Source organism: Delphinapterus leucas, chromosome 9 (assembly GCF_059928025.1).
Source record: "Delphinapterus leucas isolate spDelLeu-1000000601 "Yukka" chromosome 9, BTC_Dleu_Yukka2, whole genome shotgun sequence".
Taxonomy (NCBI): Eukaryota; Metazoa; Chordata; class Mammalia; order Artiodactyla; family Monodontidae; genus Delphinapterus; species Delphinapterus leucas.
This window is the reverse complement of record NC_143137.1, coordinates 45952742-45975708: the sequence shown is the minus strand read 5'-3', so window position 1 is coordinate 45975708 and position 22967 is coordinate 45952742. Positions and strand designations below refer to the sequence as shown.

General features: G+C 34.8%; 1 protein-coding gene across 1 annotated transcript in view; it reads left to right on the top strand.

Annotated features, from left to right (window-relative positions):
* Positions 1-22967, top strand: part of ZNRF2 (zinc and ring finger 2) — a 159025-nt gene that overhangs the window by 70481 nt on the left and 65577 nt on the right. The window contains exons 3-4 of the mRNA XM_022584225.3: positions 13494-13599; positions 21379-21458. Coding sequence (XP_022439933.1) covers positions 13494-13599; positions 21379-21436 — 164 coding nt within the window. The 3' untranslated portion in view covers positions 21437-21458. The remainder of the gene's footprint in view (positions 1-13493; positions 13600-21378; positions 21459-22967) is intronic.

The window sequence follows — 22967 nt, the reverse complement described above, 5'->3', positions numbered from 1 at the left end:
ATGTCTATGGGATGTAGTCCTTGAAATCTTGCTTGGTCAGGGGTGTATGTACATTTATATTCCTGGTAATACGTCTAGTATTTTATTTTAATGATGGAGTGTATTTGCTAATATACAGGATATTTGCAAAAATTGTTACTTTTTAAAAATTTATTCAGATATTCTGTATTTTGGGGGAATACCTTCTTTGACTCAAAAGTTGTTGAGTGTTTTTAAAGTCCTAGATGTTAGGGGCTGAGGGGCTTTTTCCCTCTGGTTTTGCGATTTTCTAGTTTTACTATATTGTGATCAGTGGATGTTATCTATACTATTTCTATATTTTAGTTTATTAAGATTTTCTTTGTGTAGTTTAATATGTGGTCATTTTGGGCAAGTGTTCCATGCTTGTGTTCAGTTTAAAAGGTCTTTTATATCCATCTTTTTTCTCACTTTATTTGTCATTGACTGAGGTAAATTAAAGTCTTCTATTGCTAATTTTTCTATTTTTATATGTATTGCCTATACTTCTTTGCTTTATGAATGCTGATGCTATGAATAAATACGTTATTCCTAACTATTATAACTTAGGTGCCGTTGCACCTTTTAGTACTATAAACGGTCCTTCGTCTTCTTTAATGCCATCTCATTATATTCAGCCTTGTCTAATGTTGAGATTGTAATTCTTTATTTCTTTTAGTTTGTATAGTTTGTATTTGCCTGATAAATGTTTTCTCTTCATTTCAACTTTCATCTTTTTGTTTCATATATCTTCTTGTATACAATGCAGGGTTAATTTCATTTAGGATCCAATCTAATCTTTCCTTTTTATTGTGTTGGTTTAGTCCATTTACATTTATTAATATGGCTAGTTTTAATTCTGTTGTTATGTATTGATACTTTCTGTTTTTATGGCTTTTTAAAAACGTTTCACCAAGTGGCCAGTTTTTCTGTTCCATATGCCTCCTCTTTTACTTAGGAAGAACTATTGTTGTTTATTTAGAGATTATTTTCATAAATATAACTATATAGTATCCTTAAGTTTATATTTTTAGACACTATTAATTTCTTTCTATGAACAGTGATGAAATTGAATATATTTCCTCTTTCTGCCTTTCGTACCGCTCTGTCCCAATTTTAGTTATTACATTATCTTAATCTTTACTCTTATGCTATTAAATATATTTATACTTCTCTTATTTGCCTTGTCAACTTCAAATGATACTTTTTTACACCCAATTATTATAGATAATAATGAACTTTTAATTTTTTAGGTATATGTTATATATTATCTAATCATAATTCCCACATTTGTTTTAATCTTACAGTTAAGTAGATTCAGTTCTCACTGCAAATCTTTTTGCTTTAGCTATTCCAGGCATCTCTTGGTTAGCTGAGGTTTATCCTCATATAAATCCTTTGAGAAGGGCTCATGGGAAACAGTTTACTAGACTGCTTGCATGTTTAATATTGGTTGTCTGTGTTTTTTGTTTTTGTTTTTGAATAACAGTTTGGGTGTGAAATCTTTGGGTTGTGCTTCCTTTATTTGAGGATATTATAAGCTTTCTTCCAGTCTTACAGTGTAAAATGCTTCTCTGGAGATGTCTGAGACCAGCCTGATTTCACCTCCTTTTAGAATTGACAGTCTTTTTGCCAAGGTGCCCAAAGAACTCTATTTTTTTTGACCAATATCTACTAAATAGTGTTGATATTTCATGATAAGTTTTTTCTAGGATTCAATTCAATTCTAGGATTTAAGTATATAGATCTAGATCTATTTTTGTTTCTGTGATGTAATTTTATTTTTTACCATACTGTAGGTGTGTAATAGGATCTCCTTTTCTTGTCTTCCTTAGGTAACATTTTTTTCTGTAGTTATTAAAGCTTTTTTCATTTCCAGTTTACTTTTCTCAGTTTTGACCCCTTGTGTTCCTAACTGTGATATCAGGTATGTCTATTCTTTCTTGTTCTCCTTCTAGTTTCACCTTCATTTTGTAATAGGCTTTTTTCCCTCTTCTTTTTCATCTTCATTCCTGAGCTCTTATATCTTGGCATGTGTTCTGGGACAGTTGCTTCTCTATGTTTCCCTGTTTTGTTTATTTTTTTCTTTTTAATTCATAGTAAATAAGTTGATTTGTTGAGGCTAGATAGTAGTTATATGATGTCCTGTTATACTGTTCAACACACATACATTTACATTATAGCTGGTAAATTTAGTGTTGTTCTTTCCCTTATTTGGTATTTATTGTCTATTTTACTTTGTTCTTCCCAGCCTTCTCTGGATTGATCAAGTTACTTTCCCTTTCCTCCAGATTAGTTCGGAACTTTTACTATACATCTTTCATTCCTTTGTTGGTTACCTTGCTTTAATATATATTTTTAAACATATACTTCTGTTTTATTCTATCAAAATTAGGAGTTTTCTTTGTGCTCATCCCCCTAATATATTATTCTTGCTCACTTTCCTGTCCCCTACTCCCCTCCCCCTCTGTCTCCAAGTCCTGGATATTATGAAATAATTTAGACTTTACATCCTAATTACGTATTAAGTTTTGCACTGGCAGGATGTTCCTTTTGTTTCAAAAATCCTTAGTTATATTACAGTTTCAGTCACAGTATTATCTATTTAGATTTAAATTTCACTTAAACATATTTCATTGCTCACTGCTGTTTTTTGTACTCTTTAATTTTCACTTTCTGTATATTGAGGGTTTTGTTCTTAATTTTCTTTTTTGTTAAAAGCATTTTCATGAATAATTTCCTTAGAAAGCCTTTCATGGATGGTATACTTAATGAGCTGTTGGATTCCCAGGTGTTTCTTGTTCACCTTCATATATGATTACTATCTTTTGCTGAATATAGGATATTTTTATTTCTTTTTTTTTCCCTTTAAGTCTGTATTGTCTTACTCCAAGTATTACAGATGTGAAGTCTTGCTGGGTCTCATTGTTTTTTCATCTTAACTTACCTGTTCTTTCCATAAATGGAAGCTTACAGGTTAATTTTTTTTGAAGGTTGGAAATCCTCTTTTTTTCCCAGGATGCATCTATTTAAGTGTTTTTTCACTCTACTCCCATCTTTATTAATTCTGCTTGAGACTTTATAAACCTTTTCAGTCTAGCAACTCAAATGTTTAGTCAGCTCAGGGATTATTTTCTTCTAGTACTTCTTTGATTATTATTTCTTTCTCTGTTCCTTTTCTCTTCCTGTGAGTCCTGTAATTTCAACATTAGAGCTCCTTGATGTATCCTCTGTCTTATGTTTTTGTTAATTTTTTTTTTTTTTAGTTACATGATATTTATTCTAGATTACTAACTTAGTTTTCTGCATTGGCCTTCCTTTTTCCCTTCTGAAATATTAAAAAATAATGGGTTTTGGTTCTAGGAATTTCTACTTGTAAAGTCATCATCACTTTCCTCCCTCCCTTTCTTCCATCCCTTCATTTGTTCTGATATTATAGTAGGTGTCTATTTCAGTTTATCAGCTTGCTTCACCTTCATTCACATTGTTGTGTATACTTAGTTTATGACCTTTCTCTGTTCCATAATGTTAGCACACATGTAGATCATACTATTATTTCTTTCTCAAATAGAAGTGGATAGAATGTAGGATATTCTTCTCTTGTGAGCCTTGTGGTCATTAGCTTGGCACACACTAGCCCTTTTTGTTTAAAAGTGTGAGCAAAGAAGTTTCCCTGTTCTTGGGTGCAGAGAGAGTTCTGTCCTCAGGCCAACTTAGTAGCTTCTTTCTTTCAGTAGTGCTTTCACTGTCAGAGCAGCCTTCTTCCCTTGTTCCAGTGGGATTCACTCAGGTACTGAAGTTGCCTGGGCAACTGAAGGATTGGTAAACTTTGAGCAGAAAGAAATAAACCTGTTTCAAAATCAGTGTGTTTCCCCTCTTCTTAAAACAATTTTTTTATAAACCCATTTTACACTTGCTGTCTCTTGATTTTTCATGAGGTTTCATTATCTGAAGTTTCAGATGAATCTAGATTTAGATTCTCCAGGATCCAGCAATTAGTTACAGTTATTTTAGTAATTTAGTCACAGTGTTTAGTCATTTAGTAGCAGGGTGAAGAGGGATCAAGAAAGAACTCTGAGTTGTTAATGTTACATGACTGTTGTCAGAGCTACTGGTTCTCACCTTCCTGCTTTTTCCTTCAGGTACATTTGAGTTTCACACTTTGCTTTATTATCTTAGGAGTGGACATTTAAAATCTCTCTCCTGTGCATACATAGTGCTTTTAATTCTTTACCCATACATGCTAATCAACCTATAATTATTTATTGGCAAACTCCACATATATTCAGTGCTTTCTGGTTGATTGGCTGATATGAACCACTGGATAAAGAAGAAGTCAGTACACTTAAAAAAAAAAATAGGAAAAAAAATAGGTCTGAGCTCAGCTGAGTCACCAGCCTGCAAGTGAAGTGCCCAAGTCACTGAAACACCAACCCTCTGGCTTTGGGGCCTTTTCTCTGCCATTGGTTCATTTGTTGCTTGGTGCTTTCTTTAGTCTTCGGAGATCTTTTGCTTCATTAGCTATTCAAAAAATATTTATCAAGCAGTTACTGTGTACAAAACACTATGCTACGTGCTGGAGTAAGCAGAACCTACAAGGTTCTCTGCCCTCATGGAATTTACTGCTTCTTGAATACAGAGGTTGCAAAGTATTGGCTACATTAGGCTCACAGACTTTTTTTTGTTTGCTTACACAGTATCAAAAATGTTTTTGAGTCAGTATTTTGAAAATGAAGAAATTTCATCTAAAAACCTAAATTTGCAGCTGCTTTAAATATACCTAGCCACACTGGCTCTTTATTCCCACATGGCATTCTATAGTAGGAACTGCCCCTTTAGATAGGACTGTGGGCACCAGTTTGTCACAATTACCTGTTAACCCCTAAAACTAAGGCCAAATTCAGTTGGCATTTATTGTCACAACTGTGCTGTTCTTTTTTCTTATGAAGTAGGTTAAAAGATGAGCTACTTTTTGAACGTTTTCTGGCTTATCCCCCTTTAGGCGTTTTGAGTTTTGACCCTGTACATTATCTACCAGTCAGCCTGCTAATTACCTTGTAGCCTTGGGGAAGCAGCAGGGAAACACCATCACACATTAGCCTCAGTACGTATACATACACATTGTAATACGCCTTCTCAGATTCATTCTAACAGAATGGTAGATAGAATCGTAGTTCATAAATCTGATAATAGTTCTGACATAATATGTTTTGTTGTATGCTATGATACAATACCATTGTATTGACATTTTTCAGTTTCAATATGATAGTAGAATTTTGTTTAGCTAACATTTAGAGCCTTAAGCATTTTTACATTCATTAGTTCTTTTATTTTTAATCATCAATATGAAAGACTGTGAGATGCAGGTATTATGACTTGCAATTTATTTGAAGAAAATGAGACTCAGAATTTTGTGCATTGTCCAAAGTTCAGGCCTATTCTTTTCCGTAAGACTGCATTCCATTTGCGTTATCTCATTAGATCTTCATAACACTTTTAAGAGACAAGTCTAGGAGGTTTCATCATTTCTTTAGATTGGAGAAAACAAACTCAGAGGAAGTGTCCTTTCTTGCCAGTAATCACATAGCTAGTATTCAGAACATACCTGCTCCTTGCCAGGTACAGTGGTAGGTATTTAACAGATATTATTTAATTCTTACCACTGCCCTATGAAGTAGGTATTATTACCCCATTATATTCCTAAACCCGTTGCAGAGTTGGAATTTGAACCTAGAACTGTCTATAAATAACACTTTTTTAAAATTTGCTACATTATATTACCCAGATTGTTTGACTCTTTTGTTATTGCCATTAAAGCCTACATTATAATTGAATACATTAATTTAATTCTAAAAGTATACAATCATAAATTAAGTTTGAAAATCAGCTTTTTTGGTTTTTTTAGGACTGATGTTTTTCTCTCTGCATTGATTCAAAACAAAAATGGACCTGAAACTTTTTAGTTCAAAGTATATTTTATTCTATTTTTGTATATATTCAGGAGTTTCTTTTCTTTTTTTTTCTTTTCTATATGTGTGTGTTTTGGGGTATTTTTTTGTTTGGTTTTTGGGTCTTTTTATTAATTTTTTAATGTGGACAATTCATTTAGGTAAACACTTATTCAGGGTTTATCAAATCAGCGATTTGTAACAGGGAGGGAGTAAAGGAAAGTCATCTTAATTTGGTATGAAGATTGGGGAGTAAGTTGGTAATTTAAAAATTTCTTAGATGACTTGTATAACTTCTTGCAGCTTATTAGGTACCTTTTTTTAAAAAATTAATTCATTAATTTTTGGCTGCATTGGGTCTTCGTTGCTGTGCGCGGGCTTCTCATTGCAGTGGCTTCCCTTGCGGAGCACGGCTCTAAGCGTGCAGGCTTCAGTAGTTGTGGTGCGTGGGCTCAGTAGTGTAGCTCGCCAGCTCTAGAACGCAGGCTCAGTAGTTGTGACGCATGGGCTTAGTTGCTCCGTGACATGTGGGATCTTCCTGGACCAGGGATCGAACCATGTTCCCTGCATTGGCAGGCGGATTCTTAACCACTGCACCACCAGGGAAGTCCCAGTATCTGGTTTTATAAAATACTTATTCCTGAGCTATTTTTTTAGGCAAGTTAGAAACAAAAAGGCCCAAGAAAGCTAAATCTGTAAGTTTTAGTTAGCGTTGTTTTTGTATATTTTACCTTTTGGAGTATGTACTTTGGGTTCCATTTTCTTTTACTTATATTTTCTTGGAGAAGGTGCCAAATGTCAGTTTCCAAAATATTCCCAAGAGTAGTACACATCTTTCCTTAAAAGTCATCAGAAGAGTCACAACTTCTGTCTCCTCTTGAAGAATAGTCTTAATTTTAAAGTAAATTTCTAACAGTGCAAATGAAAAGTGGCTATGTGTTTAGCCAATTCTCAATTATATTTAACCTAAAGAAAGCATTGATGCAGTAAATGTCAGTAGCATCTAGGCAGAGGAAGCCTGCAATTTCTCATTGAACCAGAATAAGAAGTTTCCAAGCAGGGTAAAATTTGACCCTGACCATGAACTTTGAGTTTTAGACAGTTTAGTAAAGGTTATCCCCATGTTTTTATTGATATATTAATCTTACAGTGAAAATGACTGTTTCCCTTTGTTAAATATCATTTCTAACTCCCCTTAATGATACTTGAGTACAGTAACATCTCACAGATCTATAATCTAGAATATTAATGTTAACTTCTCTTAAGTCCATTAGATATAACTCTATATCTGAAGGTATTTATTAATAAACCTTGTGAGCCGCAATTTTTCATTCTTAGAGTAATTGCTTCTTACTAATGTTGTGAATTTTTTTAATTCTTGACTTTTCTAGGGATTATTTCACATTTCAGCTGCTTTTGTTTTCTACTGCTATCATTGAGGGTTCAAGAACAAAAAATAAGTCTTCAGGTAAAAATGCCTGATCCATAATAGTGCTTGGCATTGTATTTTGCTGAAAAGATCATACACCTTCGGATGCTTGATCTGAAAATAAGGTTGTGATGATTATGAAATTTTCGCATGGAGTTTTGTTGGCTGCCTCTAACAAATTTGGTCTTGTTGTTTTTCTCCCCCACCACCCCAAAGGATTTTGGCTGTCTGCTTTTTTTCATGTTGTCTTGATGTGCAATAACTATATGGATATGTGCTTGTACTTGCTAAATATTTTAATTTTGCATATTTGGCTGCTTGAATTTTAAGTAATTTCTTTGGGTGATGCAAATTAAGAGCTTGAGGCTATAAGTAAAATAACAGTTTACAGAAGTTTTTAGTTTATAAATGTGTGTTCCTTATCTACTGTATTGAAATATATAGATGTCACATTTTGCAAAAATTAAATTTACAATTCAGTTCCTCAGTTGCACACATTTCAAGTGCTATTTTCAGGCCGTATGTGGCTAGTAGCTACTGTTTTGGACAACACAGTTAAAAGATTATTTCTGTCATCATAGAAAGTTCTATTGGACAGGGCTGTTTTCCTGTTCCATAGAAGGAAGTAAGCGGTAAAGTGTGAGCTCATTTCTGATACCAGTTTTTATAGCAGTTTAATAACTCCAGAAGATAAAGCATATGACCAGTCTTAAACATACTTCCTCTAAATAGGTAGCTATCCTCACCTTTAATATTTCAAACCTAACGTTGCCTAAAACAGTTTGCTTCTGTATTTATACTCTTAAAGTGAAATTGTTTTGTAGCAAAATTCATGAAGTTGTAGAAGGGCCAAAGACTTACCCTAAATTTGAATCCTGACCCTAGAACTTACTAGTTTAGTAACTTCTGGTAAGTTACGTAATTTATTTGAGCCTCAGTTTCTTCATCTGTAAAATGGAGGTAACCTTAGTTACCATATAGGATTAATAAAAGACTTAAGTATGTCTAAAAGCATGTAACAAAGTGGACATTTATAGTACTTTTATATATAGAATGAAGCCAAAACGTTTAAAAGTTAATTAGGCAGTATCGTTTGTATGGAGTTGTTACCAGTCTGGCAATTATAATAGGTCTCTAGAAATGGCTGGGTCAAGAGTATCCTATAGAAGTTTCTGTTGGCCATGGGATTATTTATGGCATTTTATAAAATTGCAACAACTAGAATAACCGGAATGGGGAGAAGAGGAAAGAGAAAAATGACCAACTTTGTTTTTCAAGAAGTCCATAAAGGTTTTTCTGATAATGATAAAAACTGATATTTTGTATAGTGTTTTTATAACATGAATTTTTACACAAGAGTCTTTAAAATTTCATCTCTGTAATATTTTGAATACCTTTATTAGTGCTAGTATTAAAGAAGAGTAAAAGGAAACTCAAGGGTGACCAGCATTTTGGATGTTATGTGCCTAACTAATAGTGAGAATGGAAATTCATTATATCGTTTGCAGCTTTAAATCTTATGCTCTTTCTACTTCAGCATGCTCTTTCCTTGATAGCAGTTGTTTTCTGAAGCAGGGGTATATTTCAGAATCTCTAGGGATGGGGCCCAGGTATATGTTTTTTTGTTTTGTTTTGTTTCTCTGTTGAGCAGAATACATACCCAAGTGATTCTGGTGCCTACTTCTTGATAAAATCATTGTTCTATTCTAGGTTTAATTCTTCTTTTCCTGTATCAGTACCTCTAAATCAATGCATAGACCATGTGAATAAATCAAGGAATTAGACTGATAAGGAATACACTGATTCCAGCTGTTAGGTGGGACATCAACAACACTTTTGAAAAAGCAACACAAGTTTAGTTTCCTGTTCACAGTTTTGAGTACCTGTCCACTAATCAGTGCTTGTGGAGAGCGGGAATTCCATACTAGCCAACCATGGTAGTTAAATCTATTTGTGTTCCCTTCTCTGCTTTTCTCATATTAATTTTGGCTAGTTAGTAGTCTACCCTTAAGGTATTCTAGTCCTAAAACATTGACTCCTTATTGCCTGAGATGGTTTCTTCATGAATGTTTTCAATTGATTAGCTAAAGACTTTTAATAACCTTTTCCCAGCTGTCTTAAAGATGCTTCAGTGTCCTGGATTTAGTGGTATTTCTAGGCCCTATTTAACTCTGTATGTATCTCATTACTAAGCTGAAAATTTCCCTTTGAAAGAAAGTACAGTGTCACAATGGGGTAGGAGAGGGGCATACTCTGGAAAACCTCCAGTCAAAAGTTAATCACGTTTCATAGTAACTTTTCAAAAATAAAAACTACCTTCAAACATACAAAGACAGATTCTATTGGAAATAAGACTTTCAAATTTGAAAATTAAGCATTTGCTACTTGGGGCAGTAACTGTTGAGAACGAACCGTCTTTTAACTCAGAGTTGCTTATCAAAATGCAGTTGAGCAGTGACTATAATATGTTAATGTTAACTTTTAATTTTCTGAGCAGAGATCATTTCATTAGAAACTGTTTACATTGGATATTGGGCTGCACTGAAATTAATGTGTTTGGAATGTTCTTATATATGTATATATACACACACACATATATATATGTGTGTATATATATATCTTAACATAGAAAATACAGTTCTGCATATTTTTTATTACTTGGGCTTTAGGACCTTCTGATTAAAATGACTGACATTAATATGTCATTCTAGATTAAACTAAAAAGATTTTTTTAAATTAGTACCTGCAAGGCATATCATTATATTCTTCTTATTTGTATTTTTTTGCCGTATGCGGGCCTCTCACTGTTGTGGCCTCTCCTGTTGCGGAGCACAGGCTCCGGATGCGCAGGCTCAGCAGCCATGGCTCATGGGCCCAGCCGCTCCGCGGCATGTGGGATCTTCCCGGACTGGGGCACGAACCCGCGTCCCCTGCATTGGCAGGCGGACTCTCAACCACTGCGCCACCAGGGAAGCCCTATATTCTTAAAATATATATGCTGTTAATTATATGCAGATTGGGTTTGTCTTTGTTGTACTGTAAATAAATTTTCTTATAAACAGAATAACCAAGGCCTTTTAAGATATTAAAGTTTTCCCAACTCAAAAGATTTTTAAAACCTATTGTAATAAAGAAATGAGAGTTGGTAGTTATAGGTCAACATAAAAGCAAGTGTAAGACACTTACATTTCTGTGAACAATGAATTCAGAAGCTTTTACTTCGTGGATTTCTACCTATTTTTATTTTGTGTTGAGAATCTGTTACATAGATTTATATGGCAAAAATGTGGCAATACTTTTTATTTTTTAAAAGCTGGTCTATCTAATTTATGTTAATAGAGATTTTTTGGTTCCTTTATACTTAAATCTAGATGCATTTTTACTGTATTCCAAAAGGTAGAAAATTTGATACCCTAGCCCATCAATTCTAAGACACACTTTATAAATTTTAACAGCTTTGAAAAATGAGACATGTCTTAAAATTGATTTGTGTCATAGTTTAATGGAAGCATTTTTTTCTTGGTGAAATATAAAACTCATGGTGTATCTTATAATTATTGATGTCTTAGGCTTGATAAAAAGTGATGGTTAATTTTTTGAAGTTAGTTGTGGGACTTAGATTTATGTTACGATGTGGTATATCTTTGTGGTGAAAAAAATCTAAGTGGTGAGAACATACCACAAAAAATTCCATATTATTTGGAATTATACCTGTACTATGATCTTTTAGTGTTTCCTTCATATCTTTTCCTCTTTTTTTCATTGCTATCATCCTAGTGTTAAATAATAAAACTAAAAAATTTGGTAACAAGTTTGATGTCCTTTATTCAAGGGAAAAACAATCCATAGATTGGGGGACTACAGTGCCTAATAAGCACCTCCCCAGGGGACTTTGGACAAGAGTGAGTTTTATGGGGCCTTAGAAGAGGCACTGTGAAAACAAGGCATGATTGGCTAGGAGGCTGGGGTTTCCTTATAAGGCTAGCAGGTTCTGTTTTCTAGGACAAAGTAGGCTAGCTAAAGCTGAGTTGGAGGATTGTGGTTGGTGTTGGGTTTCCTTGAGAGTGAGGTATTTTCTGTAGTTTAGGCTGACTTAGGTATAGGCTTGGGATGTGGTCAGAGCCACTGAGATGACTTCTATTTTGTGGGTTCCAATATACCAATTAACTTTAACACTAGTTAGGTGCTTTACATTAAACTGGTTCCCTATCTGTGGAAACCTATCCAGAACAATAAGAGGAAAATGGAGATCAAGAGAAGGAGGAAAGACTTGGGGTTGCAGGTGGGGTCGGGGTTGTGGCTGGGACCTCCAGGGTCAAGAAAAGAAAAATGGGGAGAGGACTCTTGAGGGAAGTGTTAATAGGCATCATTTTCCATTTACCCAGTTCCACTTGCCCAAAAATCTTCTTCTGGTTAAGTCTTTGATGTGATATATTAGCTTGTGAGCTACCCAATAGTTAGCTAAAATTACTTCAACCATATTCCCTAGATTCTGAAAGCATAAGCCTTCTTGCTAAGGCCTTTCCTTTTTCTGTGGAAGTTGCCCTCTTACCCCCTCTAGCCGTATGGGTAAATCATCTGCTGCTACCTTACTTTCTGTAGACCAAATAGAGTCTGTATCTCATCTTAATGTGCTATCTCAAAATGAACAACTAAAGGGGGACTACTTACAGAATGGACTTTTCTAGAAGGAACTGTTACAGATATGTGCACAATTAAATTTGTTGGTGTTTATAAGAGGTATGGGACTAGCAGATAAGTACTTAATTTTAGGAAACTTTCCTACCTTGCTCTGTGTTTAAGCACTTAGGTAGAGATTAATGCAGCCTTTCCCCTTTAGCTTCTTTGGTTTTATTTCCAAAACCAGTAATTTATCTATTTGTGATATAAATTTATACTGCATGTTCCTGCTTTTGCTTTTTGTTCTCCAAACTTACTAAGAATGTGTACTCTTCAACAGTTTTAATGGCATGTTTTAGTTATTCCTCATTTAAAAAGAGTTACAGGGCTTCCCTGGTGGCGCAGTGGTTGGGGGTCCACCTGCCGATGCAGGGGAAGCGGGTTCGTGCCCTGATCCGGGAGGATCCCGCATGCCGCGGAGCGGCTGGGCCCGTGGGCCGTGGCTGCTGGGCCTGCGCGTCTGGAGCCTGTGCTCCGTGGCAGGGGGGGCCACAGCAGTGAGAGGCCCGCGTACAGAAAAAGAAAAAAAAAAAGTCACAAAGTATGTCCGGCTAATATACTCTATTTTAGGCAAGATCCTTGTAAAATTAAAATTTAACGTTAATAAAATGTAATTTAAATTAAAATTTCAGTATAAAACATAAATTGAGAGAACTTTTTTTTTTTTCTTTCCCCCGAAAGGAATTTTTGCTTTATAAAGGGTTTCACCATAGAAATATTTTAAACAAAGTGATTAAAATACCCTGCAAGTTAGTGTAATTGCTGCCTGGAGTAGACTTGGCATTGTCATGGGAAAGGATTAAGACCTAAATATAGTACAGTTATTAAAATTGGGAAATTTAATGTTAAAAAGAAAAAAAGGATTAATGTTGAGCCTAATGCCTGAAATCCTCAAGTTTCCAAAAATCCCTTTCAGAATCTACACAAAAGCTTTGATTTACCTTTGTATTTTCTTGAATTAAGCAGATTTTTTTTAAAGTCCTGTATTAAAGATGATTTCTTTAACTTATGCAATTTTGTTATTTAGAATTTTTAAAATTACAATAGTATTTTCATGTCTTTTCTGCCATGTTCTACTCTATACACTTTTTTGAACTAGCTTGGGCACCAGATTAATATTGATTAGTAGCATAAGGACAATAAATTCCAAATAACTGACTTACTGATAAAGTTTTATAGCAAAGTCATTTGCAAGTTGGAGGATTCCATACTGTTCTTAATTACTAACTGCAGTGCCTCAATGAAATCTAAATGGAAATGAGAGACACTGTCCATAAGTAAAGGTAAACATTATTCACTGATTTGTGAATAGCATTTCAAATATAGGTGCTGAGTTTTATGTATTTCTGACAAAATATGCCAGTCACCACTCTTCATAAATTAGCATTCACATAATTCTTTCAGTTTTATTGTCCTAAACTCATTTTCTTTTTTCTCAGAGGATGTGCTGAGTAAAGATGCTGGGGAATGTGCAATATGCCTTGAAGAATTGCAGCAGGGAGATACTATAGCACGACTGCCTTGTCTATGCATATATCATAAAGGGTAAGTTTATTTTTATGTTAACCAAATTGATATTAGACTAAAAGACCTTTCTCAGGTTTCACACTTCTGTAGTTAGGGCTGAAAAGATTTCTTCTTCATTGAAACTCCCTTTCCCCATTTCTTAAAAAACAATAGCCTTACTGTTGGTGGGAATGTAAATTGATACAGCCACTATGGAGAACAGTATGGAGGTTCCTTAAAAAACTAAAAATAGAACTACCATACGACCCAGCAGACTCACTACTGGGCATATACCCTGAGAAAACCATAATTCAATAAGAGTCATGTACCACAATGTTCATTGCAGCACTATTTACGATACCAGGACGTGGAAGCAACCTAAGTGTCCATTGACAGATGAATGGATAAAGAAGATGTGGCACATATATACAATGGAATATTACCCAGCCATAAAAAGAAACGAAACTGAGTTATTTGTAGTGAGGTGGATGGACCTAGAGACTGTCATACAGAGTGAAGTAAGTCAGAAAGAGAAAAACAAATACCGTATGCTAACACAAATATGTGGAATCTAAAATAATTTACAAAAAAAGGTTGTGAAGAACCTAGGGGAAGGACAGGAATAAAGACGCAGGCGTAGAGAATGGACTTGAGGACACAGGGAGGGGGAAGGGTAAGCTGGGACGAAGTGAGAGGGTGGCATGGACATATATACACTACCAAATGTAAAATAGATAGCTAGTGGGAAGCAGCCGCATAGCACAGGGAGATCAGCTTGGTGCTTTGTGTCCACCTAGAGGGGCGGGATAGGGAGAGTGGGAGGGAGACATGAGGGAGGAGATATGGGGATATATATATATATATATATATATATATATATGTATGGCTGGTTCACTTTGTCATACAGCAGAAGCTGACACACCATTGTGAAGCAATTATACTCCAATAAAGATGTTAAAAAAAAAATGGCCTTTTTCCTGCTAGTACTAAAAGTTAAGCCCATATCTGTTTGCATCCCAAAGGCTACCATTTGTTAAGCATTTACTGTGATCCAGGTGTTGTCCATAGCTTCTTGAATAGGTTATCGTATATAAGCCTTGTAACAATCTCATTGTACAGCTGAGGAAATAAGCTGGGGGACCATAGGCAATCTCTCCAAGGTCGCATAGCTGGTAATAAATGGAAGAACTGAGATTCTAGCCATGTCTGTTTGACTCCAGAGCCCATCTGGTTTTTCATAAAGTGTTCTTGGTTTCAGGAAAAATTTGATTTAAGACGATTTAAGGTAACCTACAAAAAGAATAGAAAACTATAACTTTAAAAGCAATAAAAGAAATAATGTGGAATTTTATTTAAAAGCAGGGCATGGGGGTTGGGGAAAACATAGAGAAAATAGTAAATAGTACCAAAACAAAGAGGCAAAAATAAATCCAGTATCAGTAATTATAATAAATCCAAATAGATCAAAGTAACCAGTTGAAAACAGATCGAAAGATTGGGATATGCTGTTGATGAGCAACACACTTAAACATAAGGGATATAGAAAAATATGGATGTAAAGGGATAGTAAACTATATCCAGGAAAATATTAACTAAAGTAAAACTGACAAAGCTAAATTAATATTGGACAAAATTAACTTTATTGCAGAAAATATTAATATTTTATGATAAAAGTATATAAAATTCAATTCTTTGTGTACCAAAGAACACAGTCTCAAAATATTCGTAGGACTGTCAGAAAAAATTGACAAATCCATCATGATAATGGGAAATTTCAACACACTTCTCACTGAGTCAAGCAGACATACACAAAATTAGTTAAGACCTTGAGCAATACAGTTAACAGATTTGATCTAATGGATATGTATGTGTATGTCTGCACCCAGCAATTAGTACATTTTCTTTTCAAGTACGTATGAAGTATTGTAGAAATTGATCATGTACTAGACCATAAGACAAGTCTTAACAAACCACAAAACGATGGTACCATACAGAAAGCTGTTCTCTGAGCTCAGTTTGATGTCAGTGACAAAAGATAAATATTCTGGGATCAAAGAAGAAGTCATAAGGGAACTTAGAAAATACTCTGAACTGAATAATAGTGAAAACCAAGGCTTGTGTTAAAAGAAAGACTGAAAGGGACTCCCCTGGTGGTACAGTGGTTAAGAATCCTCCTGCCAATGCAGGGGACATGGGTTTGACCCCTGGTCCGGGAGGGTCCCACATGCCACGGAGCAGCTAAAGCCCATGCACCACAACTACTGAGCCTACGCACCTAGAGCCCATGCTCCGCAACAAGAGAAGCCACCACAGTAAGCCCACGCACTGCAACGAACAGTAGCCCACGCTTGCTGCAACTGGAGAAAGCCCGTGTGCAGCAACAAAGACCCTACGCAGCCAAAAATAGATTAATTAATTAATTTAAAATATTTTTAAGAAGACTGAAAATCAATAATCCAAGTTCTTACTGAAATTAGAAAATTGGTAACAGAATAAACACAAAGCAAACAAAGATCAGAGAAGAAAAAGATTGAATGAAAAAATTACACACTAGAGTAGAGACTGACAAAGTCAAAAGTTGTTTCTTTGAAAAGAATAATAAAATAGATTAGCCTCTGGCAAGATTGTCTCTAGAAGGAAAAAATAAACAGTATAGGAATGAAAAGGAACACATAACTCTAGATATGGCAGAAATTAAAAACGATTGGAAAATTCTGTGAAAAATTTTATACTTTTCAAGTAAAAAATTTAAACAAAACAGGCAGTTTCCTTAAAAATATAATATTGTCCAAAATAACACAAAAATAGGAAACCTGAATAGACTAATAACTATAAGTAGTTATTAAGACTAACCCTGAAAAACCACAAATAGTTTTTAAAAATCCAAACCAAAAACCTAAAAACAGGCCCATGACGACAGTTGGACAGCAAATTTACCAGATATCCAAAGAACACCATGTTAACAGTTGTAAATTCCCCCCAAAGGTAGAAGATGATAGAAGGTTCTCCCACTTATTTTATGAGAATAGTATAAACTTGATAACCCAAATCAGACAAGGACAGGATAAGAAAGAAAATTAAAAGGAACTCTCATTTATGAATATAAATGCAAAATCCAAAAACATACTAGCAAACCAAATTCATCAATATAGATCGAAAGTAATGCCTTTCAACCCAATTGGATTTACGTTACGAATGCAAAGAAATATATGATTAGAAAATTTATGTATATAAGTTACCACATTAACAGAGGAAGAGGACCAGATTAATAAATTCTTTATTATTAATAATTTAAAATCAAAAGCAAAGAATAAATATTAGATAATATATTAAAATTAATAAGAATTTAGCTGGGTTGCCAGATATGAGCTCAACATGAAAAACAGCTGCATTCATATCCCAGTACAAAAAACATATATAACTTTTTTTTAGAATAAAAACATTAACAGCAACAGAAACTACAACAGGAATAAAGTATGTTGAGAATAAATCTTAAGATATTCAAGACTTTAAAACTTTATTGAAAGATATTATAGAAGGTTTAAAATAAATACAGGTACCTTTTTGTGGCTAGGAAAACTCAATGTCATAGAGATGTCACTTCACCCCAAATCTATGTAGTTAATGCTATTCCAGTCAAATCTCAACTAGTTTTTTCATGTAACTTGACAAGTTGATTCTTAAATATATACAGATAAAAGAACAAAGGGCCAAGAATAGTCGAGACACTCATAAAGAAGAAAGCAATGCTAGGGGCAGAGAGCTTGTCCTGTACAAATTCACTATAGGACTATTAATTAAGACAGTGTGGAAAGGGTATAGGTGGGTAAGTGGGAAAGAATAGAGTCCATAAACACTCATGCATATATGGAGAGACAGCATAACATGGAGGTTTAAGAGCATGGGCTGTTGGGAGTCAGGATTCCTAAGGTTTGAATTCCAGCCCCTCTGTTAATTCACTGTGTCATCTTGGCCAAGCTAGTTAATTTTTCTCTGCCTTAATCTGTAAAATGAGGCAGTAGTACCAACTTCATAGAGTTGTTCTGAGGTTTTTAAAATTATCATCATTTATTTATTTATTTTTGGTTGCATCGGGCCTTAGTTGCGGCATGTGGGATCTTTTGTTGCGGGGCACGGGTTCTTCGTTGTGGCGTGCAGTCTTCTCTCTGGTTGTGGTGTGCAGGTTTTCTCTCTCTGGTTGTAGCATGTGGGCTCCAGAGCACGTAGGCTCTGTAGTTTGCCGCACGCAGGCTCTGTAGTGAGGCATGCAGGCTCAGTAGTTGTGGTGCGCGGACTTAGCTGCCCTGCAGCATGTGGGATCTTAATTCCCTGACCAGGGATCAAACCTGTGTCCCCTGCATTGAAAGGCAGATTCTTTTTTTTTTTTTTTTTTTTTTTTTTTTTGCGGTACGCGGGCCTCTCACTGTTGTGGCCTCTCCCATTGCGGAGCGCAGGCTCAGCAGCCATGGCTCACGGGCCCAGCCGCTCTGCGGCATGTGGGATCTTCCCAGACCAGGACACGAACCTGTGTCCCCTGCATCGGCAGGCAGACTCTCAACCACTGCACCACCAGGGAAGCCCGAAAGGCAGATTCTTTACCACTGGACCACCAGGGAAGTCCCTCTTCTGAGGTTTTAAATAAGTTATTTTTAGAAAGTTCTGGCACATAATAGGTGCTATATAAGGTTTGTTTGACATGAATAAATGGAAAAATTGGTTTCCCAATTAGTTCATAAGAATGAACTATTCAGTGAATGGCACTGGGATCGACTGATATGTTATTGCTATGAAAAAATACTGTTATTGATATGAAAAACAATTGAATCCTGTTTTACATTTGAAATAAGAATTCCAAATTAACTGCCCGTGGAAACTAAAATCTAAAGTGTCGGAAAGAAGATAGAGAGATGTTCTTAACCTCATGGTAAGGAATTATTTGGGGGGCTAAGATAACCTCCCCATAAAAAGAAGACAAGTTGATGAATTTGACTACGTTAAAATTTAAAACTTTTTTTGCATCATGATACTGTGAAAAAGTTAAAAACTAGACCTCAGAGTGTTTTCATAACAACGAAGTTTTGCTGTCTGAAACAGTACTCTCCTTCAGCAACTTTCTGTAATGCAGTTAGCTCATTGTAGTTGGTAAATGGTATAGAAGGGTGACAGTATAATCACATCATACCGGTTCATATATAATATTTTTCAGCACATTAATGCTTTGCTCCATCAAATAAGAGCAAATATGGAAGCAAGCCATGGAAGAATACAGTTAACTTTAAGGATGCCCATTCACCAAGTAGTCTCACACCCAATTCAGTTAGGCTCTGGGATTTATTTTGGAAGTGCCTGTTTACTTCATAGTTCTCAAATTTTGTGCTTTGGCTTTTGTCTCCGTAACTCAAACAGTATCAGTCCTTCCTTAATCCTCTTTATATCAAGCTAACCTCACCCTTTTAAAAGAAATCCTATATTTACAGAGGTATTTTATTTGTTTGGAAGGAACACAGCTTTGTTCCGATTACAGGGTTGTATTATTTGAGTGGTCTGCCTTTAACCTGTTTTTTTTCTCTCATAAACGCTGTTATTTTTAGTCAATAGTTTTGTAGAAAGCAAGGTTCATCAAAAATGTGTATATTATGTTACAGCTGAAATATCTGGATAATAACTTCTTACAAGTCTGTAAGGAAAAGACAAATCAAAATAGAAAAATAGGCAAAAGTTGTTGACAGCCAGTTCACAAAAAGGAGCCGCAAGTGTCCAGTAAGCATACAAATGAGTCTGCTGTACATATCCTACAGCTCAGTAATTCCACTCCTAGGTATATGCTCTGGAGGGACTTTTGATCCTGTGCCCCAGGACAGCGCTGCTGCTACTGCTTAGTGTGCAGGTACAGGGTGAGATCAAGGAGCTTCTACCAGGAAATAAAGCAATACCATGCTGTCTTCATTAAGAAAGCTGTGCAGTGCTTAAAAAGTCAATCAGAACAGTGTGTTTAGAGGACTGGTGACAAATAGCTCAAGGATCAGCACTGTGTGTACCACCCCTTGAGTAGTGCTGGCTAAGAGATGTATAGGAATGTTCATAGCATCACTGAAAGTGTCCATTGGTAAAAGAATGGATACATAAATTGCAGTGTGCTTATACGATGGAACATTATACACAGTGAAAATGTAAAAACGAGAGCCTTACTTATTAGCAGTTGCGAACCTCAAATTGACTGAAAAAAAGCCACTAGAAGAAAGCATACCTTATAGTAGTATTCAAATAAAATTTAAAACATGGAAACAGTACTATACATTGTTTTGGAATACTCATATATATAGTTTTAGAGTAAGAAAATGCCGAAGGAAGTAAAGCACCAAAATCAGGAGAGTGATTTTCTGCTGGATTTTGGAGAGAGGAATATAATATTTTAAATAACGTGGGTTGATAGAAATTTATGTAAGAAGGACCTGGGATTTTAAATGGTTTCTTTGTCTAGATGAGCTGAAATCATGTGATTGTAATATAAGAAGTACCCATTTTAGATCACAGAGGTGTACTATTCAGATGTATTGGGAATTGTTAACACATCTGGAGTATTTTGTTCATTTCTCAGTACTTTGTTGTGAGAGGTATTCTGGTAGACCAGAGGACGTCTAGAGCCAGGTGAGTCGAATAGAGAGCAGGCCGAATGAAAAAAGTGTCATAAGCCAAATTGGGCATGTTTATTTAGACAGCAAAAGGACAACAAAAATTGTTTTAGATATTGAAAGAATGTCATATGGTTGAGATCTTTTACCTTCTTTCCTTTTAAATTTATCCATCATTTTTACCTATCAAACCAACTGTCAGGATATGAGGTTGGATAAATATTAATTTTACCCTTCAACATATTAGCCAAGCATTCTAGCTTGTGGCATATGCAGATTTGCAATGTGTCAACAGTGAGAATGTCGAACAGTTTAAAATCTGCTTGGGTAACTTCCTAGCTGTTGAGCAAGTTACTTAACCTCCTTAAGGCCTTGAGTTTATCATTAGAACTTTCTTCAGGGATGGAAATGTTATATATCTGTGCTGTCTAATAGAGTAGCCACTAGCCATGTGGCTGCTGAGCACTTGAAATGTGGCTAGTGTGACTGAGGCAGTGCATTTTTCTTTTATTTAATTTTAATTAATTTAAATTTAAATAGCCACATGTGGCTTGTGGCTTACTGCACTGGACAGTGCAGATCTACAATGATAATTATATATGCACCCTAATATTTAACTTCCTATAAAATCATGCAATAGTTTATAAATACAAATGGATGATGGTATATTTATTTGTATATATATATATGTATTGCAGGAAGGAAGGGATAGAATTAAATTAAGTTTTCAATACTCACATCACATAAATATGGTCTTTTAAAATGTAATGCAGTATTGTCAAGAATTAAAGCTTAAAAGCTTGATCTGTGGGATGAACTGGTTAACATTTGCATAAATGAACAACTAGTTTGAAGAGAGAAATATCTGTCCAGATTTGTCCTTTAATTTTGAATATTGGTAAAGTGGTAGTTTTTTAGGTTCTCTTTTGGGAATGGTTGTTCTGTTTAAACTTTAAAGTACTTCATAGCATAATTTTGCAAAGATTCATTTCCCTACTGCTTAGAATAATCAGAATGTAATAAACATATTCTTTTATTTCTATATGCCAAATATGGTCATTAAAAATATTGAATTTTTTTCCACAGAGATATATTAATGTCAAGAATAAGCATTTTTATTATGACTGTTATGATATAAATAATTAAACATAAGCGTTTCAATTTTTCTGGTTTTTTTCTTTTCTAGCTGCATAGATGAATGGTTTGAAGTAAATAGATCTTGCCCTGAGCACCCTTCAGATTAAGCATCAGCTTCCTGTTTTATAGGTAATTCTCCCATTTTCTGTTTTAATTGCTTTTTAAACTGTTACCTGAGTTATACATTCTCAACCACCGTTTTTATTCACTCATTTATTAATTAAGGTGTGTGTGTGTGTATATGTGTTCCAGACATTGTATTAGGCTACTGTGTAGAAAACTCACAGTAAAAGATACATAAAAACAACTTTCTTGATTTCCTGAAGAGAGTCACATATTAAGTAAGCTCTACATTTTTGGTACTTTAAAACACTTTAGCTTATTTAATTTTAGTTTAATACTTTAAAAAACCCCATGAAGTAAATATCATCACCCCATTTTACCAATGAGAAACCTGAGGGTCAGAGTAATTAAGTTCTATGACATTAAGAAGCACGTTGCACCAACAGTCCAAGGACATGTAGTTAGCAACAGAATCAAATTCCATACTCTTAACCATAACTTCCCAGGTATGTTTTTAGGTAATGCAATATAATATAATTCTAATTGTAATAATTAGTTAGCGTTTATATTGCATTATTATGTGCCAGGGACTGGTCTAAGCATTTCACATCTATTTATGACTCATCTAATTGGCATAACAACCCTTTGAGCTCGGTACTCTTACCTACTCCCGTTATGCAGATGAGGAGGAGATTAAGCTTTAGAGAGGGTAAGAAACTTGACTTGTCAAGGTCACATAGCTAGTTCCTTAGTAGAGCTGGGAATTGAATCAAAAGATTGTGTTCTTTGCTATTTTGCTATTATTAGGTAGGAACAGTTTCTTGAGAAAGTTGCATTTGTATTCATTCGTTCAATTTAATCTTTCACTTTTGTATCCTACCTATACAGTAGACAAAAAAAAAATTGAATTGAATTTTAAACCAAATACAGAATTTGTTTTCCACTATTGATGTAGCTTATTCATGATTCTGCATTTTTGAAAATGTTTAGCAAATTGAAATGAAAACCTCACTTGAGTATTGCTATTTTTCATATTCCATCATTTAGCTTTGAAAAAATAGTTAACTTAATTGCCATCTTCATGTATATGAAAAGCTTTTTATCTTTATCATTTCAAAAATGATATAAAACATTGTGTTTTATATGAAGGCAGAATATTTTAGCCAATCTTGGAATTGTTTTGGAAGGAGTTAGAACCTCTGTGTTCAGAGACTCAAGATAGTCACAGACAACAATCTTTTCTCAATGTCTAAGACCGGAGGCAGGAAACTAGAGCAGATAATACCTGAGATCTAGCCCTGTGCTATTCCCCCATTTCCTTTTATTTCAATAACTCCTGGTCTTACATTTGAGGTGTTGAGATAATAAACACATTCAAGGAATTCTGTTCCCTCTTAATGAGGGTCATTTAATAGCAGCAGATTAGAATATTGACAAAATATATTTGAGATAACTTAATAGCAGCTATAGCAGCTGAAATAAGAGCTGCAACATTGAGAGAGACCTCTGTCTTGATAACATTAGGGTTATGCCTGTGAAATGTGAAGGCCTGGGTAAACTGTATCAGCTTTTGAA